At 36.6% G+C, this 22,444-nt stretch overlaps 1 protein-coding gene across 1 annotated transcript in view; it reads right to left on the bottom strand.

Annotated features, from left to right (window-relative positions):
- Nucleotides 1–22,444, bottom strand: part of CNTLN (centlein) — a 206,565-nt gene that overhangs the window by 162,549 nt on the left and 21,572 nt on the right. Inside the window, exon 3 of the mRNA XM_074856182.1 lies at nt 12,029–12,113. Within this exon, the coding sequence (XP_074712283.1) occupies nt 12,029–12,113 (85 nt within the window). The remainder of the gene's footprint in view (nt 1–12,028; nt 12,114–22,444) is intronic.

The raw sequence follows: 22,444 nt of genomic DNA, 5'->3' as shown, positions 1-22,444 counted from the left end.
AAATCAATCAGAAGGTAAATACATCACATCAATCACTAAGCAGCAAACTCACCCAAGCAGTCTACAAAGTTGTCTACTGCAGCAACTGTGGAATATTATTTAGGTAAGTTATACCTGCATGGAAAAAAATCCTGTTATGTTTCAAAGCATTTTTCTTGGGTACCACTTTGTATGCTCTTATCTCTTCCTCTAAATGAATTGAACTTTTACTCTCGTATCTGCTCATTTCACATGTTTATAATGGAGGGAAAAAAACTAGGAGTATTACTTGGGAGCCGTGACTGGATAGAAATAAAGGTCATAAAGAAGAATTTCTGAGATACAGACAAGTAAATTATCATCTGCCTTTGCCCGTGCAGTTGTTTTTGCACTTTGCTTCCTCAGCCTATGAATTACCTGTATAACAGGAGGAAGAGCATAAAGACTGATTTCTTACAGCAGAGAGTACAAGCAGTGTTCCTAAAAGACTACCCTACTGTGGTAGACAAGTGAAACAGCAGAAGAAAACCCCATACCTGATCAACACATGGGGCAACCTCCCACATGAGCTTATTTTGACAGACTTCGCCAGATAAAAACACTCATCAGGAATTCATCTATTCCCACAGTATCTACTGTTTTTGTCTAGACAGCATGAAAAACAGGCTAATGCTACACAAGAACAATCTCAATTTACATTCTGCATTGACTGCAGTTGTATTTGTTTGAATACAACAGGACAAAAGCAATGTTCAATGCACTTTTGACAGCTTGGTGCTCAAGAATTATAAAAAAACTCATATAACTAAGACAACTAGGGTACACTTCCAAAGGTTTTTCCATAGACAAACTTCAAAATACAAGAAAGAAAACTGTATTCTAGAAGTTAATTTGCTCTAATGAAAACCAAAGGAATCTGCTTTTACCTTTTTGTTTAGCTGGGAAGAATCAAAGAGTATCCCTCACATACTGCTGGAGCCCACAATACTTCAGGCAACAAACAGTACATACAAAGAAAGAGACACTGTGACCTGGTGGAGCAGGTCCTTTGATATTTAAGAGGACTGTCATTCCAGAATTCATTTTTATCCCTTTCCATGGCATCTCTTTAGCTACAATTTCTTTTCCTTCCCTAATAATGTCAAATTGTTTACTGGCAAAAACTACTTATTTTTTAAATACCTTCATATCAATCTGCAGAGGAAGTAAAATCACATGCTAAGTCAAGACAAGAAAATGAGTGTACTGGGTCTGGCTGAGCCGGAATTGGTTTTCCCCTATAGCAGCGCTCATGGTGCTGTGTTTGGTGTTGGGAGCTGGCAGGGTGTTGATAGCACACTGGTGGTGTGGCTACTGCTGAGTAGTGCTTACACAGCACCAAGGCTCTTTCCCACATTCCCCCCCCCCAGTGGGATGGGATGGGCAAGATCTTGGGAGGGGACACAACCAGGACAGCTGACCCGAACTGACCAAAGGGATATTCCAGACCATATGACATCTGCTCAGTATAAAGCTGGGAGAAAGGAGGAAGGGGGTGGGGTCACCCTTGGTCCTCCGAGGCAACCACTACGCATATTGGAGCCCTGCTTCCTGAGAAGGCCCGACATCGCCTGCTCATGGGAAGTAGAGAATAAATCTGTTTTCTTTTTTTGCTTCCATGCACGGACCTTTGTTTCGCTTTGCTTATATTAAAATAGCTTTTGTTTTACCCACAAGGGTTGGATTTTTTTTTTCGTATCTTATTTTCTTTCCCCTCTTTGCCCTGTTGAGAAAAAAAGGGGAAGGGGGGGAAGTGCTAGAGCGACTTGGTGGGTACCTGGCATTTAGCCAAGGTCAAACCACCACAAGGAGTCACAAAAACTACAGATCAAAACTGAAGGGGGAAAATAGTCCTTTTTTGTCTTAGCTCCGAACATCTCAAGAGTCTTTTCATGGTAGTAGGATGTCAATATTTCAGATGAATAAATACACAAAAAGTTTTTTAATTAATTTTTATGCAGTGAGAATTCAGATACTATACTACTGTATGGAAACAGTGAAAGTGGCAACAAAAACATGACTCTTTAATGCTAGGACTCTGCTTCCAAAAAGAATGAGTTCAGACACAACTACCACAAGTTATGGACTGCTTGATGTTGCAAACATCATCACTGAACTTCCAGTCTTCAGTAAAAGATTTTTTTAATCCACTAAATAAAAAGCATGCAGAAAGGGCTATGAAACAACACCTGTACCTGCTACTACCACTTCAACTGTAAATTTCTGGGGTGGAGGGAAAAACTAAAAAAAACTCCGTTTATAGTTCTGCAGCTTGAAATTTGATCAGACTGCATTACTGAATCAGTATTGCATACCTGCCTCTATACAAGTTCATAAAATGTAGATAAAAGCAGGTTTTATTTCATGTCAGGAAGTTGCCTCAAATACCTATTGATAGTTTATCAAAATATCCCTAAAAATCTTTCCAGCAGAAATGCAAAGCTGACACATACATCCTTCGCTGCTGCTGCTGCTAATGATACAGAAATGTAACAATGCACCTTTTTTCTGTCATTCGCTGCTAAAGCACTTCACAAAAAACTCAAGTCTCCGCACCACAACAATGAAGGGACATGCATTTTGTTTCCACTACCAAAGGATCAGGGTAACAAATAAACATTATATTCTGTGCTTTCTTCATTAGATTCTTTATCAGAAGCTTTCACTGTGCAGCAGTACACTTCTAATATGACACATAAAAAAAATAAAAATGAACACAAACAAAATAACCAGAACTGATGAAAAACTGAAGTATTTTCCCCCAAGCAGTGACTTTTAATGAAATCCTGACATCTTAAGCAGAAACAGAATTTATTAAGAAATTATTTTATTACAACTTAAATGTGAAAATATTATTCTTTCTTTTAAACTTTTCCTCAAAATTTCTACTTCAACATTTATATATTTATTCTCTCCCTTTCATCATCTTTTTCCCACCAAGTAGTTAAGGTTGACTTAAGTAGTTAAGTGTAGTAACACTCCTAACTTTCTCCCCTCCCTTCCAACTTTCCTTTTTTTGTAGCAGAAATTAAGTAGACACCACTAAAAATGTGATAGTAACAATTTACAGGTTTCCTTGATTTACCTTTCTCAAATTTCTCTTTAGATTTTTTCAAATTTATTAATCCTCATGCTTCTAAACTTGAGCACTCATATGCATGTTTAACAAATAACATTCCTAGTTATATTCTCATTAGTCCTCGCAAATAAAAACACACACAAAAATAAAACGAACAAAAGAAATCTGCCCTCTTTCATCTCATGACTATTCATTAGATTTTTTAATTATTTTCAGATGTAGGATGAACAGAAGTTCTATGTAAATAATTCATGAAAAGGTAAACCATATGTTATAGAAGTCATCTGCTGCATTTTGCAGTCTGTATGGTATTCTTTCATAGTCAAAATGACACTAGTTAGTTACACTATAAAACATGAGTTATTTTTAAATCCATACTGCCCCAAAAGTAAAATGCCAGTGGTGCTATCTGATTCTACAGTATCCTTCCAAAGGATGCCTGTATTCACAGTTAACTATACAATTTAGAACTTGATTCCTAACAAGGACAGAAAAAAACAAGGAAAAAATAGGAACTGACATATAATGGATTAAAATGTAACTCATGCAGTAGTCTTATGAGTGCACATCCCACGACTGATTTCTATTTTTCACACCTGCCTTTACACTATGACAATCTTTAATAAATTAAAACCACAACCAACCACAAAAAGAGGGGAATTGAAGTGGGGGAGCTCACTTGATTTTCATACCACCAGAAGTTTGTTGGCTCTTCTTCATCCCACCCCATGCTTTACAGAACTCCCTGAGATTAAACAACATAAAGAATTGTTTCTGAGAAAAAGTAGTATGTAGCAGCAAGCAGGCATCTGCAAATCCATTCCCAAAACGAATGAGAATTTTTGAACGCCTATTTCTATCGATAATAGACATGAAATAAAACATGGTAACTTAAACACTCTTAAAACACTCTTAAAACAGTGTCCATTCAAATGTGTTTACCTACCACTTATGTGCTGGAGAAAAAGGGCAGGTCTTTTTTGCCAAAGAAAAGGAAATTAAGATTCTTTAAAGCTCTTTAAGAGGATCAAGTAGAATGGTTCTACAAAGCAGCAGACCAGAAATATAAGCAGTTGACTTCATCCTGGAGGTATGGAATATGTACTTACTCCTCTACCACCGGTCGGTCTTGCTCCTGAATTTTCACGTGACCCATAGATTAAAGAAGGGTCAAACAGAATAATCTATTATAAACATCATGTTCCTTATTGCCCTCTTTGGACTTGCCTGACGTGATTAATTTGGTGTCTTCACCAAAGTTTGCTATCTTAATCAAACCACCTGACAGAATTTCTTAGTATTTGAACATGTGGTGGAAATAAACTGTGACTTCACGTAGTGTATCAGTCAGTCCTGCAACTCCAGCATCTCATTTTCACCAGCAGCAAAGGAACTACCTCCAGACAACAATCTGGTAAGTAGTCACAGCACCAACAAAACCTTCTTATGATGTGCACCATTTCATTCCACTCAAGATGCTCCTTACAACTACACTGCAGCACATTCCTCCTCTCATCCACTAAGAACAAAGCTCTACTATTCTTTTTGATTCTTACAATACCTTACAATCCTTTGCATTCTTTCTGATGATTCTTTCTGCTGCCCAGGTGTAGTGCAAGCATTGCCAGGAGCTGCATTTTTGCATTGACAAGGGAGCCAAATACTATTTCTGGCACATGTGCAATAGGTTTGCCATCTCTGATACAAGGAATACAGAAGCTCCTTGCCCTGAGAGGTGGAAATACTTAGAGGTGTGTTTTTCACAAAACACACCTCTAATTTGAAAATGAGACTGTACTGCCAAAACCAAAGAAAAGCTGTAGCTTCATAATAAATCCAGCACCTCTCCCAGTATAGCATGTATTGCAGTAATGCATCTGCTAGATTTAGAGATTAACTGTCCATTTTCTTCTAATGAGGATATGACAGCTCTCAGGATAACTACAGCGAACACTGACAATATAATTTAACAATCTTGCCACAGCTCTAACATCACCGTAACCAATAGCTGATCTAAATAAAACCCCTTTCCTCTTTTGTCTAGTGATTCTTCACACCAGGGCACACAATTTTCTATAGGACCTGTAACACAGCACCATAAAGCAGCACTTTCCAATACACTGATACTTTCTCTACTTTTCTCTCTTCTTCACAGCTATATTTTGAAACTATGGAAAGCAGCAGTCCAGCCCTATAGGTCAGGCAGCAGAAAATCCAAAGTATCTTCTTACTCCCTATCCTCTCTACTCATTCCAAATCAAAACCAACAGTCTACTAAAACGAGCTTTTCTCTTCTCTTCATTGAAGAGCATAGTCTCAACAGAACTAGGTTGGGGTTTTTTTCCCTACGCTTTCCTCCTCAGCAAGGCCTATACAAGGTCTTCAGAGTGAGTAAGGCTCTGTCTCTGGAAGTATGCATGACTATGTGAGATCTGCTGGAAACGACACCTACTAGCATCTACTCCTGACACAGCACATATTTCATTACACTCACATACATCAATGCTGCCACATCAGGTGTAGTAAATAAAGAACAGCTGTTGCTATGATCAACTTTTCTGACAAGCTCCTTCCTAAGTATGATCAGCAGATTAGTAAAGGCAGAATCTAATCTCAAAGGGCACTGCATGCTTCTTTCTGCTACCTCGTCCTTAAGGAACAACAATTTTCTTGAACTTGAAAAAATCTGCCAGTATTCAAGTAAGAAGACATGATATATGAAAAGATTCCTTATCAACAACATCTTTAAATAGGGAATAAAATCCAGCTTCACTCTCTTAAAACTATACTGCTTTTACAATTTAAAAAAAAAGTATCACTACAGCAACCATATAATATACATATAATATATAAGTTTCCAACAGCTTTAGAAACCATTTTTATCTCAAGAAAAAAAGGCTATCCTATTGTAACTCTAATTGGCTACATGATAACTATTCCTATCCGGATTAAACAAGAAATGTCCAAACTAGATCCCAGTTCCCCAGAGGATTAGTGAGATCACAAGATGACATTCCTCTTCCTTCCAGGCTTGAATACTGAGCTCTGCTAAGGTGAGAATTGAGCATTTCAAACCAGTGGAATGGACAGAGGACAAGAAACACCACCTTTCTTTACTTACTGTACCTTTTCACATCTAATCCAAGTGCAGCCATCATTTCAGGCTATCTTTGTAGAAACACCACTGAACATGAAGACTGAGTAATAAACATCCGGAAGTTTTAGCCAACTTCAGGCATGGCTACACAGGCAAATTAATAAAAAGGTGAAGGATGGATTTACAGCACACCTGTACGAGCACCCAATATAGCCACTTTTTTGTGGATTAAGTAGCAAAACTCCTTCCTCAAGATGGAGTAAGCTACCTCACAGAAATACATTTTCAACTTGTAGAGAAAGCATTCCTACTGGGAATTCACACAGAAGTATTAATGAGCTGTAAAGGTACACAATAATTTACAGCTTATTAATTTCTTCAGACAAACAAGTCCACAGGTATTAGCCATAGTCATCATACCACCCACCTCAGGTAGCCTTCTATCAATAAACCAGAATCAGCAACTTTTAACTATTTCAATAATAAATACATTTTCCTCACCATCTTTCTCACTCAGACCAGCTCCTTAACAAGATTCTTTCCCTTAATTTTATGAGAAAACTAACTAGAAGATTGCAAGCAGAAAGGCACAAAGACATATGGTAATTCACTGATGCAGTTCAAAGGGGCTATATAAGACGGGTTTGACCAATGAAGGCTGATCCCTTTTTCCAAGGTACAACTGGAATAAAATTGTCTTTTTAAAGGAAAAAAAAAAAAGCACCAGGGTCCTCAAATATTCTTCGCTTACAATACCTATAAATCTCATTCACTGGGAAAATTTTTGCAAAGAGTTTATAGACTTCACATAATCTCATCACTACTGACACATTCATCCAAACTCCCTATTACTGAAATTATCCTCATGTCCCTCATTACACAAGAATAATCAAGGTTATATACTACTGGAAATAGTGTTTAGATGGCAATAACATGTGTATACCTTTGTCTTGATTTAATAACAGCATTTTATTACAAAGAAAAATACAATCAGGTGAAAGAACAAAAAGTTAAGACAAATTTATTAGCGTTAATTAATGCTTGAAGGTAGAATTATGCTTCTTTAAATTGGGCCCATTAAAGGGGCTTTAATACAGAATTGCACAGCAAGCTGAAGATTTTCAAGTGCAGATAATGAGGCAAGCTAGTACTATTTTAACCCCTCTGGAGTATAATCAGTTGATAAGGTTTTGAAACATTACAAGGTCTAGGACAAAAAGATTAGCTTTAGTTCCTCCAGATCAAAATTGAAACCTAATTAATTAACAATGTTATAGAAGACAGAAAAGGTTTACTGTTACTTTTACATGTCTTTAATTTTATCTTCTAAGTAAAACAGGTGAAGATATTTTATCTATAGCATGAATGGCATAAGACTGAGTTCTCTGTTCCCACATTATCCTCCAAACTAATTGTTTAAATTCAAAAATTTTAAATCCTTCTTTCAGAAACTTCAACTTATTTAAAAAAAAAAAAAGCACTAGTGATCTATTTGAGACATACACAGATATTACAAATTAAACACATCAGGTGGGAAATGTTTCCAAAGAAAAGGGAGAATGAAAAAAAGACATTTGCAGCAGTCACCCTTCAGAAGAATAATTAAAATTCTAGGATAGTGAGTTAGCCACTTAAAGGCAGCAATTATAAATTCTTTCTCTTGAAACACACAGAGAAATTACATATATATGCAAGGATACATAACTAACTGAGAAAAGAGTCTTGAGCCACTGTGTAAAAAAAAAAAACGACAGTAGTAAGATCAGTATAGCAATCTAGCCACCAACCTCAAAGGAGTAAGATTTTTACCACACAGCATTTAGAATAACTAGGTATATGCCAGACGAGACACAGCGGTGACTATCAAGACCAAAAGTTACCAATCAACCAATTACAAAGATTTAAAAAGGGAAAAATACAATTAAATACTCCAATATATTTTGTACTGAATTGCTGAATTTACATGCAATAATAGATTAAAAAAAAAAAAACCCTTAAGAGCTTTAATAAATACTATATTTATTTGAACCTTTGAATGGTACATTTTGAAATGCTCCACATTATTTCACATTTAAAATGTTTAAACACAGTTTTGCAACAAGCTCATGGCAAGAAAAAATAGTCTTACACATTTATCTAAAACTGAAGATCGCACCACTGTAATTTAGGAAAGGTGCACAGCAGACTAAGTCATACTAAAGTACCTAAAAGTTCAATGTATGTACTCTGTTCCAAAGATATTAGCAGCAGAAGTTTTGCAAAACTGATTTACACTGATTTTTACCCTTAAAACCACAGGTCCCATTCTCATTAATATTTGTGCACTTTTTTCCCCCATTTTCGGTTATACAAAAGTGCTTAAAGACCACATTACTTCTCAGTCATGTTTTTGAATTAATTTAGTTGATTTCCAGTAATATCCATTAAAATGGAAATCCTTCAAACAGTTGAAATATCTCATTACAAATAAAGGTAACTCAGGTCTCAGTATTAAATAACTACTATTAAATTATTTCATGTTCTCCTTCTACGGTTTTGTTGTTGTCTCTGGCAGCAGGATCAGTTTACATACATGCTGAATTATGAGATATGTCATTTATTTGCCTTTTTTTCCCTTACTCAGCATGGATTCAATCAATCAGCTGTTTAGCAGCCACTCAGAAATTCCTAGTAAATAAATACCCTATGACAAATTATATTGTTGCAACTGATATCTCTGTACAGTGTGTGAAGGGGAAGGGAAAAACAACAGAAGAAACAACTGGATAATCTCACCTTCCTAGACATAACATACTCATAGACTGCAATACAGTCTTGCTGTCTATACTTTACAGAAAAGAACGTTCATTGCCATTACTGTCAAAACTCAGTTTCATAAGCAACATATTTGCATGCTAATTACACAAATAATATCTTTTTCTTTTTAGATGAAGAAAAAACAAATTCAGAAAAACTAAATGAGAATGTTCCTTACTACACTGTGCTCTATGCCAACTCCAGTCATTGATTACCATACCACAGAAACCACTCCAAAACCTCAGAAAATGATCCCCTTTTTGTTTCAATCCTGTGGCGTCCCAGCCAATGAATGAGGCAAGAAGGTCAGAATGACACCACCTTCGTACACAGCTTTTACACAGAGAACTGGCCATTGGCACCATCTGGTGCCTTTCACAATCCACGCCTCACCCTGAGTCAATGATACTCTAAGGGAAGCTATTAGAAAGGGCTGTATTACAACACGCATTACAGTTGTGACGATCATCAGAAAAGCAGCTTCTGTCCTCTTCATCTGTTAATTCCTCCCATCTTGTTGACAAGTCCTCCTTTCCTGGCACATTTCCTTGGTTCTAGTTATATTTTCAGCCTTTTCTCACTTCCAGATGGCAACTGCATCACATTATCAATTTCAGATTTCTGATCAATTTCAATTTCAGCTTCTGAAATTGATCTGAAACCACAAAGAGCAATCTCATGAAGATGCACACTACAGGTTCAGAAGCTGCCACAACAGGGAGCCCTTCTTAAAAGCACATTACTGCACAAAAATACTTATAAGCTTCTTACACAGGTAGTCTCTCTTTCAGCTAAGGATAGGGTAGAAATGCAGGAATAATCATTCATTGCTGGTTTATAAAAATGATGTGCATGCATGCAACAGACACATTACAAATCACACCTACAGCCACAAGGACATGACAACATACACAAACTCCAGCCGCTGCTGTAATACAAAATAAAAGGATGGATAACCTCACTTCAGTGATTTGTCATCAAGCAGCAGGTGTATCAAGTTTATTTTTAACAAATCTAAGTTTACACCACTGACTATACAGCTTACCTCAATTCAAGCAAGACCTTAGTAAAAGCCATCATAAATGTGAAAAAATTCACTAATGATCTGCATGATGGGGCAGAGCACACCCTCCACACGTTTCCTGACGACACTAACCCAGGAGGAGTAGCTGATACACCAGAGGGTCACAATGCCATTCAGCAGCTGGACAGGCTCAGGAAATGGGCTGAAAGGAACCTCATGAAATTCAACAATGGGAAATGAAAAGTCCTGCACCCAGGGAGGAACAATATGTAACCTTGACTGCTGGGGTCCGTGGACCAGGACCAATACATGCTTGGGGCTGCCCAGCTGGAAAGTGGCTTTGCACAAAAGGACCTGAGGACCCTGGTAGACAACAGGTTGAGCCTAAGTCAACAAAGTACCACTGTGACAAAGACGGCAAAGGGTATCATGGCCTCCATAGGCAAAATACTGCAAGCAGGTTGATGGAGGTGATCCCCTCTACTCAACACTGGTGAGGCCACATGTGGACTCATGTGTCCAGTTCTGGGCTCCATAGTACAAGAGAGATATGGAGCTACTGGAAAGAGACCAGCAAAGGGACATTAAGATGATGTAGATGCTGGAGCATCTCTCCTGTAAGGAAAGGCTGAGATAGCTGGGACTCTTCAGTCAAAAGAAAAAGGCTTAGGGGGAAATCTCATCAATGTATATAAATACCTGAAGGGAAGATGCAAAGAAGATGGAGCCAGGTCCTTTTCAGCAGTGCCCAGCAACAGGACCAGACACAATGGGCACAAACTGAAACACAGGAGGTTGTTTCTGAACATCAGGAAACACTTTGTCCTGTGAGGGTGACCAAGCACTGGCACAGGTTGCCCAGGGAGACTGTACAGTCTCCAACCCTGACGGTATTCAAAAGCCATCTGGACATGGTCCTGGGCAACTGGCTCCAGATGACTGGGCAGGGGTGGTGGACCAGATGACCTCCAACCTCAACCATTCTGTGATTCTATGAAAAAACTATTTATCATTTAAGACACTATCCCCAGGAACTGAAGAATTTAGAGATCTGAAAAGCACACCCTAGACCTTTCTCTGTGTTTCTGCTATCAGCTTTATTATCTGTGAAGTAATTCTAATTCTTTTTCTCTTCCTCCATATCACACTTGGTCTGATTATGACTTTCTTATTAACATTATTAATAATATGGAAAAGTACATTCTGTTCTCCTCATAGTCTTGAGGAGGTAGTAATTTATAATTTATGGAGAAAAGGAAAGTGCAATGTTTATTGTTCTCGTGTTTAGTATTTTAGTGTTGGATTTCCTAAGTATCATATTTCAAATACTACGAAGGGTTCAAAAGCTTTGATTACTCTTCAAATAATTATTTTGATTTTTAGAAAATGCACGCATACTTCCTCAATTTCACCAGCGGCTTGGCTCAATACATCGTTTCAATTTAAATTTTTTTACTGATACACAGCACTTAGTTTTAAATGAACAGTTCGAGAATACACGACGCAAGACTTATGTATGACATGTTGGATTTGTCAGTATTGTTTTATAGTTTATGCTAACAGCTAACTTAATAAATATTGATATAGGTCAGTAACACTGAATACATAGCTGTATTACTTTTAGGATACTACGTGGTTAGTCCTCATTACTCTGCTTTATTTTTTCATTTGTCAGTATGGCAAATCTTTCAAAACCACAAGCATATTACAAACCTAAGCACAGTCAGAACTCTTCTAGATTAAAATCCAAGTTTAGGTTAGTCCATTAGGCAAAATAAGGCAATAGGCTGATAAAACTTTTCAGAAAGTTTAATCTAAAGTCATCGGAACTTTTCAGGTGAAAGGTCAAACAGCAGAGTTTAATTAATACTTTATCAGAAGGTTACCATCTCTGAATCATCTGCAACTTTCACCTTAAGACACAACAGCAAAATAATTTCACATCTTAAGAAATATAAATTTGATGTCAATAATAGAAGTTTCCTTAACTGCTCTATTTAAACATAATACAAACCTGTTCTAGGGTTTCTATTTTGCTGTCTTTGGCTTGCAAAATCTCTAAAACCCTTCTGTCCTTGACTTCAGCTTTCTGTTTTTCTCTGGAAACAAACAAAAAAAATAGACACTTTATTAGTCACAATTTGCAGTTAATCATTTGAATTTTTCATGTCCTGATAATGAATGTCATTTTAAAGCACAGAAAATTAAATTATCTGAAGCTGACAAGCCTTGCAGAATTAAGCAGGGAGCATATGGCAAGTGACAGAAAATTACATCTGTAAACAACTAACACAACTTTGTTCAAAAAGAAACAGAAGCAAGAGGTCTTAAAATACATTTTTAAGCAACTGAAATGATCTGTCTCATTTTTTCCGAAATGCAAAGTGTGAACTTGTCCATAGACTGAGCAAAATGCTTTTTTCCCTTGGCAATGTAGAGCCACTAAGCTGCACGGGTTTGTGAAGTCCTTCTCTCAGCTACATGGCATTTCTATGTCTGAAACACTACTTTGGAACATAATGGTTAACTATTTTACTCTCTTTCACATGGATAGAACCTCTGAAAGACAGCTCTGAAGCTTGGGTAAAGGGGATGACCAGAGCCTCTCTATGTGGTTAATAAGTGCAGAGCTATAACCATCTCTGCAACACTTCATAGAAAACCAACTGATGAGTCATTAATGCTTTATTTAAAAAAACCACTTCACCTCATTGCTACCTTATTTGACTAAATTTTAAATGCCAATGCCCTTATTTGCCTTCTGTTTTAGGCAGAAAGAAAACAAATGTTGCTACAGCAAGGATACACAGATAGTCCTTATCACAAGACAGTTCCTATAATGCATCTAGAATCACAGAATGGTTTGGGTTGGAAGGGACCTTAAAGATCATCTAGTTCCAACGCCCCTGCCATGGGCAGGGACACCTTCCACTAGACCAGGTTGCCCAAAGCCCCGTCCAACCTGCCCTTGAACACTGCCAGGGAGGGGGCAGCCACAGTTTCTCTGGGCAACCTGTTCCAGTGTTCCAGGAATGAATTTCCTCCTTGTATCTAACCTAAATCTACCCTCTTTCAGTTTAAAACCATTATGTCTTGTCCTATCACTACACTCCCTGATAAAGCATCCCTCCCCATCTTTCCTGTAGGCCCCCTTTAAGAACTGGAAGGCTGCTTTAAGGTCTTGAGGAGCCTTCTCTTCTCTGGGCTGAACAACCCCAACTCTCTCAGCCTGTCCTCACAGGGGAGGTGCTCCAGCCCCAGCCATATCCGTGGCCCTCCTCTGGACCAGCTCAAGCAAGTCCATGTCATTCATATGTTGGTGACCCCAGAGCTGAACACAGTACTCCAGGTGGAGTCTCACGAGAGCGCAGTAGAGGGGGAGAATCCCCTCCCTCGACCTGCTGGCCACACTCCTCTTGATGCAGCCCGGGATACGGTTGGCTTTCTGGGCTGTGAGCGCACATTGCTGGCTCATGGTCAGTTTTTCATCTACCAATACCCCCAAGTCCTTCTCCACAGGGCTGCTCTGAACCTGCTCAGCCTATATTTGTGCTTGGGATTGCTCTGACCTTTGTGCAGGACCTTGCACTTGACTTTGTTGAACCTCATGAAGTTTGCACAGGCCCACCTCTCAAGCCTATCAAGGTCCCTCTGAATGGCACATCCCTTCCACACAGTGTGTCAACAGCACTGCACAGCCTGGTGTTGTTATAATCTGCAAGAAAACATCTGAGAAACATATATTCCCTAAAAATGGCCAAATACTTCAGGCATCCCCAGCATCACAGGTGACAGAGAAGCAGAAACTCGTTCAGATTATCACTGCTCTCACAATACAGTTAAATTTCCATCATGGCTGGGTATAAATCACTCCTAGAAGCCAGGGAATCCTACTTGTGCAACTTTTGCTCTACCAAAATGGGAACGTTTCAGAGGTGGAAGGGAATGGAAGAGTGGTACCCATGAGTCTGTAAATCTGATCAAAAGCGGATGAGAATATCCAGATGTGCACAAAAGGTTTCATCTGCCGAAGCATTTTTTAACAGACCAATAAGGATAGTAGATATGTGCATAACTATTTTTCTCCCCTATTATGTATTACTGCATATTCTACTGTTATCAGTGACTTTAAAGGCACACTATCCCCACAGGACATCCAGTAACACATTTTTTTAAATAAAGTTCTGTGACTGCTAAAATATCTAGTCTGATCTTGAGTAAATAAAGATTTAAATAACAATGGCATGGAATTTAAAGCAAGGTTTTTGGAAACCGACGTCTCAAGGCATCATAACTGTAAGTAGCACTCTCCTACTGCAACATACAGCAGCATTGATGTGTTGTAGCACTGGAAGAAAACAAACAAACAAAAAAAACCCTATCTGAAAAGATATGTATTTAAATTACATTTAGCTATGAGAAACAAAAATATGGGATCTTAAGCAGCTGTACGGCATTAAAAAAACCTACTTCCATAAAGAAAACAATTCAGGAGTTGTAATGAGCAGAGAAAAGTGAAACCATGTATATTCAACAAGTATTCCAAAAGACATTTCATGTCTGAAAGGTATTTAGCATTTTAACCCAGACAGAAACTTAACAGAAAAATGCACATCAAATCCTGACCTCAAAGCATCTGATCACCTGCAACCAGAAGCATCAAGGAATTTTCATGATAGGTTGCTAGGAAGACATCAGCAATGAAATACATAGTACTGCCAGTTTTTCATAGTTTATGTCTGAACACCTTCTAAAACTGAACTAGGTAGGCTGCAATTACAGAGGTACATGCAAATATGAAGTTATCTGATGTATTCCAAAGGTTACACTGTGATGTATGTCCTTTGGAAAAAAAAAAAAAAAAACCTAAGGACCAAAAAAGGGAGCACAAGAGAGAAAGCAACAAACAGGTTTCATAACACATGACAGTTAATGAAACCCTGCTTATAATGTATAACTAGTTTACAGAAAGCATATTCTCAGTCAGGTTTTTAAAAACAGTAGAAGACTTTGATAACCTTATAAAATTTTGTACTAAATGATATTAGAAAACTTTAAAAATTAGGAGTTAGTAAAGAAAAATGTCTGTGAATAGATTATGCATATAATACTTACCAGAAGCTTCTGCATGTTCCTGAAACAGGCATACTGTTCATGATAGGTATCATACATTATTCCACAACTTAAATAAATCAGAAACTGCGCCAGTATAAAAAAAACTGTAAACACGTTACACCATCTCAGGAAGTGATGAACCTATACTAATCTATGTCTAAACTTTAAGTATTATAGCACTTCAAATTTCCTCAGGTCTCAATTACAGCTAGAGAACTTAAGAATTTAATATTAGACACACACATAACTGCTTGATTCACAATTTTAAGAGCTTCAGAAGACAAAAAGCAAAATAGGTCTTTACTACAAAGTAATTAGAATAGTAATGTGTAGACACAGAAAGAACCATGCAATAAAATACACACACACACAAGCCCCATGAACCACTGAATAGCATTGCCGCCGGCCCCCAAAAGTGTCCTGACCTTAACCACTGGCTGACATGTTCTATCCATTCTTTGTTCCCACCGTGATGTATTTCCCTCTCCATTTTAATTCAGCTGTTTTTATTTTATATTTCTACTTAAATTAACCATCGCTGTAACCACTCGTTCTGTATCTACCATCCACAATATGATATTGTCTTCCCAACTCCTCTAGCTGCTATCTCCTCTCACAAACTCAGCCTTTTAAAATGAGGTGCAATTAAATACAAATACTGGATAATTAACTAGCCTCTTAACTCGGCTATTTAACCATCACTTCAAAATTTATTACATTTGTTTTCTAATCTGAAAATGTGATGGGTCAGGTATATTTCCCAAAGCAAGGCTCAAAAGATCTTTACAGTTGTGGGGTTTTGGTTTTTTGTGTTTTATTTTTTTTTAATTATTTTTATTTCAAAGAGCGAATGGGGAGAAATTGAATAAACCAGCTGAGAACGAAGCAAAGGATCAATCTGCTCTACAGAACTGACAAACAGTATGCCCAGCTAATTCTGGTGTATTATTGGTAGTCAACTTATGGAGCCCTGTGATTTTATGGCAAGGCTGCATGAAAGAGATTTGAAGAATAAAGTCTGGGATTGGAGAGAAACAACAGACTTTTGTTAAAGCAAAAACTGTGCCTGTAACACAGGCACACATTAGCCAATGGTTCAAAGTGCATTTCTAGTTAAATGTGGTATTTTCCCTGTTTACCCGATGCTCAGTCAAACAGTCCTTTGAACAAAGCTGTCAAGGAACAAAGTTTATAAATACAGATCTATCATCATCATAATGAGTGTGAAAAGTTTAAAGTAAATCCAAGGTTCTTTGGCTTTCTGGTGTTTTCTTTCACTCTCTAGACAGCACAAGCTGTAGTAATGCCCCCCAAAATAGTTTCACTAGCTAACACCCACAGCTAAAGAAAAAAATCCTAATTATCAGAATTTAAGCACACAATGGATGTTGTTAGAAGCCTAAAGCATAAATTGAGACCTCATATGGAACTTTATCAGCAGCTTCTCCCGGTGGCATAGGACAGCTCCCCACAGACACTCAAGGCAATATGACTGACTGGAACTTACATATCATATTTGGATCTGTTGTTGCACCCTGAAATAAGACTTGATAAGAACTGCAGCAATCGCCTCCTCTTTTTCTGAACGGTTACAAATATTAAGAAAAATCTTCAACCAACTTCATTAATTGAGCTGTTATGTATTTACAATATATTTTAAAAAGTCCAGTGGAATATAGGGCGGGGGGGGGGGGGGGGAAATCAGGCACTGTCAAGAAGCTGATGATGATCAATGACTGAGACAAACTCCTGTTTAGCTAATTAGAACTACTGATGAGCAATAATGATGTGAGCTAAGAATATTTGTAGACTTCTTTAGGATGAAAAATGGAGTGAAGAAAGGTTGTCAATTTGTACAACTTTTAAGCTCCAATCAGTTTTCCCATGAGTACTACCTATTTTAAATGTTTAACGCAGACGTATTTAGCTACAAAGATTATGGAGATTCAGCTTCCCACAAAAATGAAGAAACTGAGAAAATATTCTTAAGCTTAACACTTTTCCTGTGTTATGATTTTTTTTCCTGTGTTATGCTATACTCTACACAACAGGACAGGATAATATGTTTGAGGTTTGGCACATTTTTAATGGCTTGTGAAAAATGAAACATTAGACTATGAGAAAACATTTAACTATGAACAAGGTATGAAAACAGAATACACAGTACAAAAACCTTAAGATTTTCAAAAATAGAAGTTTGAAGTTTATAAAACACCATGCTTCCTAAACTCTTCAGCAAAACCAGTCTGGGAAAAGAGGCATCTTGTATCCTACCACAGGTCTTAATCAGTCAAGCAATTAACCATTTGTCATGAAAAAGTAATTCAGAGTTGTATATAATTATGTTGTTTTTACATAAGGTAAATGAACCTAATTTTAACTAATAAATGGCATTTACCGTTTACATGTTCCATGGAATATGTCCTTTCAGTTTTACAAACAGTAGGATTCAAAAAAAAAAAGAAAAAAGACAGCAAATGCATCTACAAATTTGGCCTTAGATAGCTAAGAAAGGCTACACTGCAAACTTTGGGTTCTGTGGTAAAAGAACAAAGACTATTGTAACAGTACACCTGTATAACTAAAAATAAACTGCTTCTAGAAATATTGTTACTTTTGAAAGACATTTCTTTGAATGTAAAGGGCTGCAGAACTAGAAAGGCTACAAAATATCAGCTTGTGTGATGCAGCATTTAATTGTATTACCATCTCTCCCTGTCTTCTGACTTCCAACTATTGTAAAAACAGACTTACACAATTGCATACCTTCAATGTTGTATTAAAGAGATAAAGAATTGCCCACGTGCAAAGTAAAGTTATAGAGCACTGACTGTCAATGCTACTGTAAATATGGCACCAATATTGTAATTTACTGTGTACAGACACATCCCTGTGGTTGCACAGTCAGTGGTTAGCAGAAACAGAGCCTATGCCTCATTCTTCCAACTAGAAACCTTACTGTGTTTCCATGTACCTATTAAGAAGAGATAAAAAAATAGAGCTAAATAGTTTTCATTTAATAGTTTATTTTCACCTCAGATTCTAGAAAATCTTTAAACTTCAATATAAATTATAATTGATGAATATTGTAATTTTTTTCTTTTAATACTTACAAATAGTACTTTTAGAAGATTTACACAGCATGGAACAAAAAAAGAATTTAAATTGATACCACATTTTGCACTTTTCTAAGACAGGAGTTATAGCAAAACTGTATACACCTATTTTTGTTTCTTTAGAAAAATAATTTAAGATCTAATTAAAGAAAAACAGCAAAATGAAATTATTACCTTAGTAAATTATTTATAGAAGCAGTTCTATGTTCCATGATATGTATCAAAATGGAAAAGCATCATTACAGAAATGTAATTTTTCTTGCATCTCTAACTTGATTGATTTAATTCATTAGATGATTTATTAAGGCCTTATTTTAAGCAATGTACTTAAAATACTAAACATATTTTTACACTAGAGTAGTAAAGAAAATAGTGACATTTTTCCCTAATAATTTGCAAACATTTTTCATCTAAAATACACAAGTCTCTTACAGTGTTCAAAATATCAGCACTTCAGAACAGACTGCTTTAACATCTGCACATCACCATGGTTTCCCCCAAGGATTTTTAAATGATGCCTGCCTGTGCTGAATAAAGTGCTAACTTGCACCTTGCATTTCAAACTGTGTCCTGAGCAGCCATCCAGTTGGTACAACACCAGCTGAATTCCCAGAGGCCACTGTTCAATCAGGCTTGACTGCAATTATCATGTCAATATTTTGTGCTCCAATATGCAGATATGCACACATGCAAGCTGCATAATACCTTCTTCTCCATGGAATGTTGACTTATGTTCAATGTTCTGAGAATTTTTAATGAAACAGGATATTAAACTTTCATCAACTGTAGAAAATCACAATTATTTGACCTTAGATAGAAAGGTTGTACTCTTATGCTCTATTATTCTGTCCACTTTATTGAGTGATAATAAGTAGGGAGTCTACTTTATTTTAAACTCAGAGTGACAAAACAGTAATGGCCTTTAAAAACATTAGACCTCGTTTACTTCCTCATTCTCCTGTCATTCTGTTTCCTGTTAATTTGCACAAGAGCAAAACGGTAAGTGGTTTAAGACAGCTTCTGCAAGGTATTTATTATTCCTTCAAAAGATGCAAGATACAGGCTTTTTAATTATTTTTCAATTAACATCAGCAATCTATATTGCTCATTCATACAACACATTCACTTATCCTTTTACATAAAAAGTACTTGTCATTTTTAGTACATCTACGCCTTATCAGTCAGTGAGAAATCTGTTAAACTGTTTTATGTTTATTCCATGATTTGCTATTCACGGGATGTAGCGAACCACATAAGTTCCTGTGATTATCCTTCCAAAAATTCCTTGGTTATTTCTGATTGTTTGCTCTCCAGCCATTTTTTTAATCCATTTGTACACCTTTAGACAGATACAACTCTCCAGAAGAAGAACAACAAAACTCTTATCACTGGCACTAACATTCAGGTTGCTACTGTATCTTAAGAGTGGCCTGAAATGATAAATCCATTCTTGCTTTTTGTTAAAACTTGCAAGACACAGCACACTTGGAATTTAGGTGTGGAAAAACATTTATGTAAGGCAAGCTTGCCAAATATAACTATCTGCAAGGGTATCATCTAGCATTAATACAATCCCTATTTACATCTACCAAGTCTTGTATCACTGCCACAGTTTGATCATTAATGGATCCTGCTACATCTCCCAGAAGAAAGGATAGGAGCCAGGAATCAGCAAGAAGCCCTAGAAGAAAAATTAGAGTCAGTTGACCTGTCAAAACTTCATGTATTATAAGAGAAAAGTCTTAAAGGAGAGCTCTCAAAGTTTGCAAAAATATTTCAAAACCTTTGATACTCTCATCTGAACGTCAACTCTATTTGAATTTACACATGCATTTACCTGTAAAAGGTACTTCCTAGCACTTTTTTTTTTCCACTCATCATAAAAAAAAAGTGTTTCAAAAGGCAGTGAACCAGAAATAGCATGCTCTTTACATAATACTGAGATCAATAGTATTTAAAGTAGCTGGAAAGTATACTAACATGAGTAGTACTTTTACAATGGCTTGTTTTAAAATACCTGGAGGCTTTTACATATCCCAAAGGCATTTCTCATTTGCACAGTAAAGCTAATTTTTTGTTTATATCTGAATATTAAAATGTGAATATAGTTACAGTTATCCAGCAAGAACTGCAAAGACTGCTGAAAAGTAAAATATCATTGGTGTATTACAGGAATCAACAGCACAGTCATAAAAAGCTACCAGCTACATTTTTACAATTTTAGGGCAGGCAAACTTCTATTTTGGGACCATGAAAGCACTTCAAAATAGCAGACAAATAATGGAAACCTACTATTATGCCCCCCTATGACGCCCAAATTATGTCTTTTACCTTTCCTGGTTTATTTGAGAAAAAGGTACTTATAAAGAACTGTCTAATGCTACAAATATAAAGTAACGCTACAAATATAGATTACCTGACTGTATGGCTAGTACTGACCACTCAATCTCCTGATACAAGGTTGTAAGTGAACATTTTGTCCTTTCACACCTGCATCTTTTTATTCCTGTCACTGTAACCTCCTGAAAAAAGTCTGGCTGTTGCTTTTGTCAATTTTAAGACTGAAATCCACAGGACATTATTGTTTGGTTAATTATATTTATGATCTAAGATACACATGACTATGCCTTCTTAGATTCTGTTTGCTTCCATTAGGTAGCCGGCTTCTGATCTCAGGTAATCCATAACAAAGACTCAGTGGGCACCGGAAGCTTCTAGTTATGGAATTTTTGATGAAAAGAACACACTGAAAATTGAAGCTATGCAAACACTGGTGGTATCCATGTCACAATCAGAAACAAAAAGTTTAAATCCATTTCATTCTGTTTGTATCTATCCCAAAATCTCCTAGCCAGGGCAAGATGGAAAACCTTATCAACTTGGATATGACTGAGTCAACGTTGTTCCTAATATAGATGAGAAGGGGAGAAAGTCTCTAAGACTCAAGTTGGTTTTCATAAGATTTCAGTGTAAATTTCCAATTTCCAGCTCTTGTCTTGTACAACCATGTAAAACATAGAAAAATAGGCTTTGAGCAGCACAGATCTGCTGAGTAACATGCTTCAGGAATCATTTTGCTTATAACAGTAACTTGGTAATACCATTTCTTTATCCTTTAAATCCACATATTTTTCCTAGATTAACAAAGCCAGAAAACCACTTGTCCTGTAATTTTCTGGACAGCAGTAGTGTTAGGTAGCAGATTCCCTGGAAATCTAATCAACTTATTGAAACCAAGATAAACTGACACTGTAGCAATATATAAAAAAAAAAATATTTACTGCTATAAGATACGGAATAAGACAGAAACTCTTCTGAAAGGATGAGAGTGTGAAGAGGCACAGTCATGAAACAGAAGCTACTTAGGAAAAGATTATGGAAAGTTACAGCTAGAAAAGTTAGGAGACAATATATGGGCTGTAACTTGGTTATGCAGAAGATTCACAGGTAAAACTGGGTTAGAAATTCTTTCCAAAGCAGCAATTAGACCGTTCTTAGTCAAAAGAGATGAAGCTACATCAATTAAAGAGAAAAATACACACTATTGCACCATCTGTCAAACCAAAGGAACCCCAAAGTTGAGTCATGATTAATAAAACTCCTATATATTGAATGGGTTTCATCCAAACCTATTCCAGGATTCTCTGGGGTAGCGATAACACCTAAAAAAATTCAGCTCATTATCATGCCTGTGTGCAGCAAGGTGGTATCTAACAGTCCCATGTTCAATTGTATCAATCAGGATAATGCACACACAATTATCAATTTCTGTTCTAAATAAAGTATAAAATAATTTAAAGCAAGAGATAACTACCAAGCATAAAAATATTCCTAGACCTGAAGAAGGATAAACAAAGAAGACAGGCTGTATCTTATTTAGGTATATAATTCAAGAACCCCAAACAATTCATTATATTCACCATTATTGAAATGCATGCTTTCTAACAACTCTATGCTTCAATTTGTTCTAATATCCTGATATCTTTTTATATCCAGCACGAATCAAAAATGTTAATAAGCCTGAACACTTCTGTTTCTACCTTATTAAGCTTCATGTGAAAGAGCTAAAATTTTCCATATTGTTCAGCTCTCTACAAAATGTGGTTAAAGCAAAACAATTTGTTAATGTTTACAATATACTTGTGCTTATATACATGTAATGTATGCTTACATATATTAAATACCATATTCATATATTT

This window comes from Strix uralensis, chromosome Z, assembly GCF_047716275.1.
Source record: "Strix uralensis isolate ZFMK-TIS-50842 chromosome Z, bStrUra1, whole genome shotgun sequence".
NCBI lineage: Eukaryota > Metazoa > Chordata > Aves > Strigiformes > Strigidae > Strix > Strix uralensis.
The sequence above is the reverse complement of the archived record's forward strand: the minus strand, read 5'-3'. Positions and strand labels throughout refer to the sequence as shown.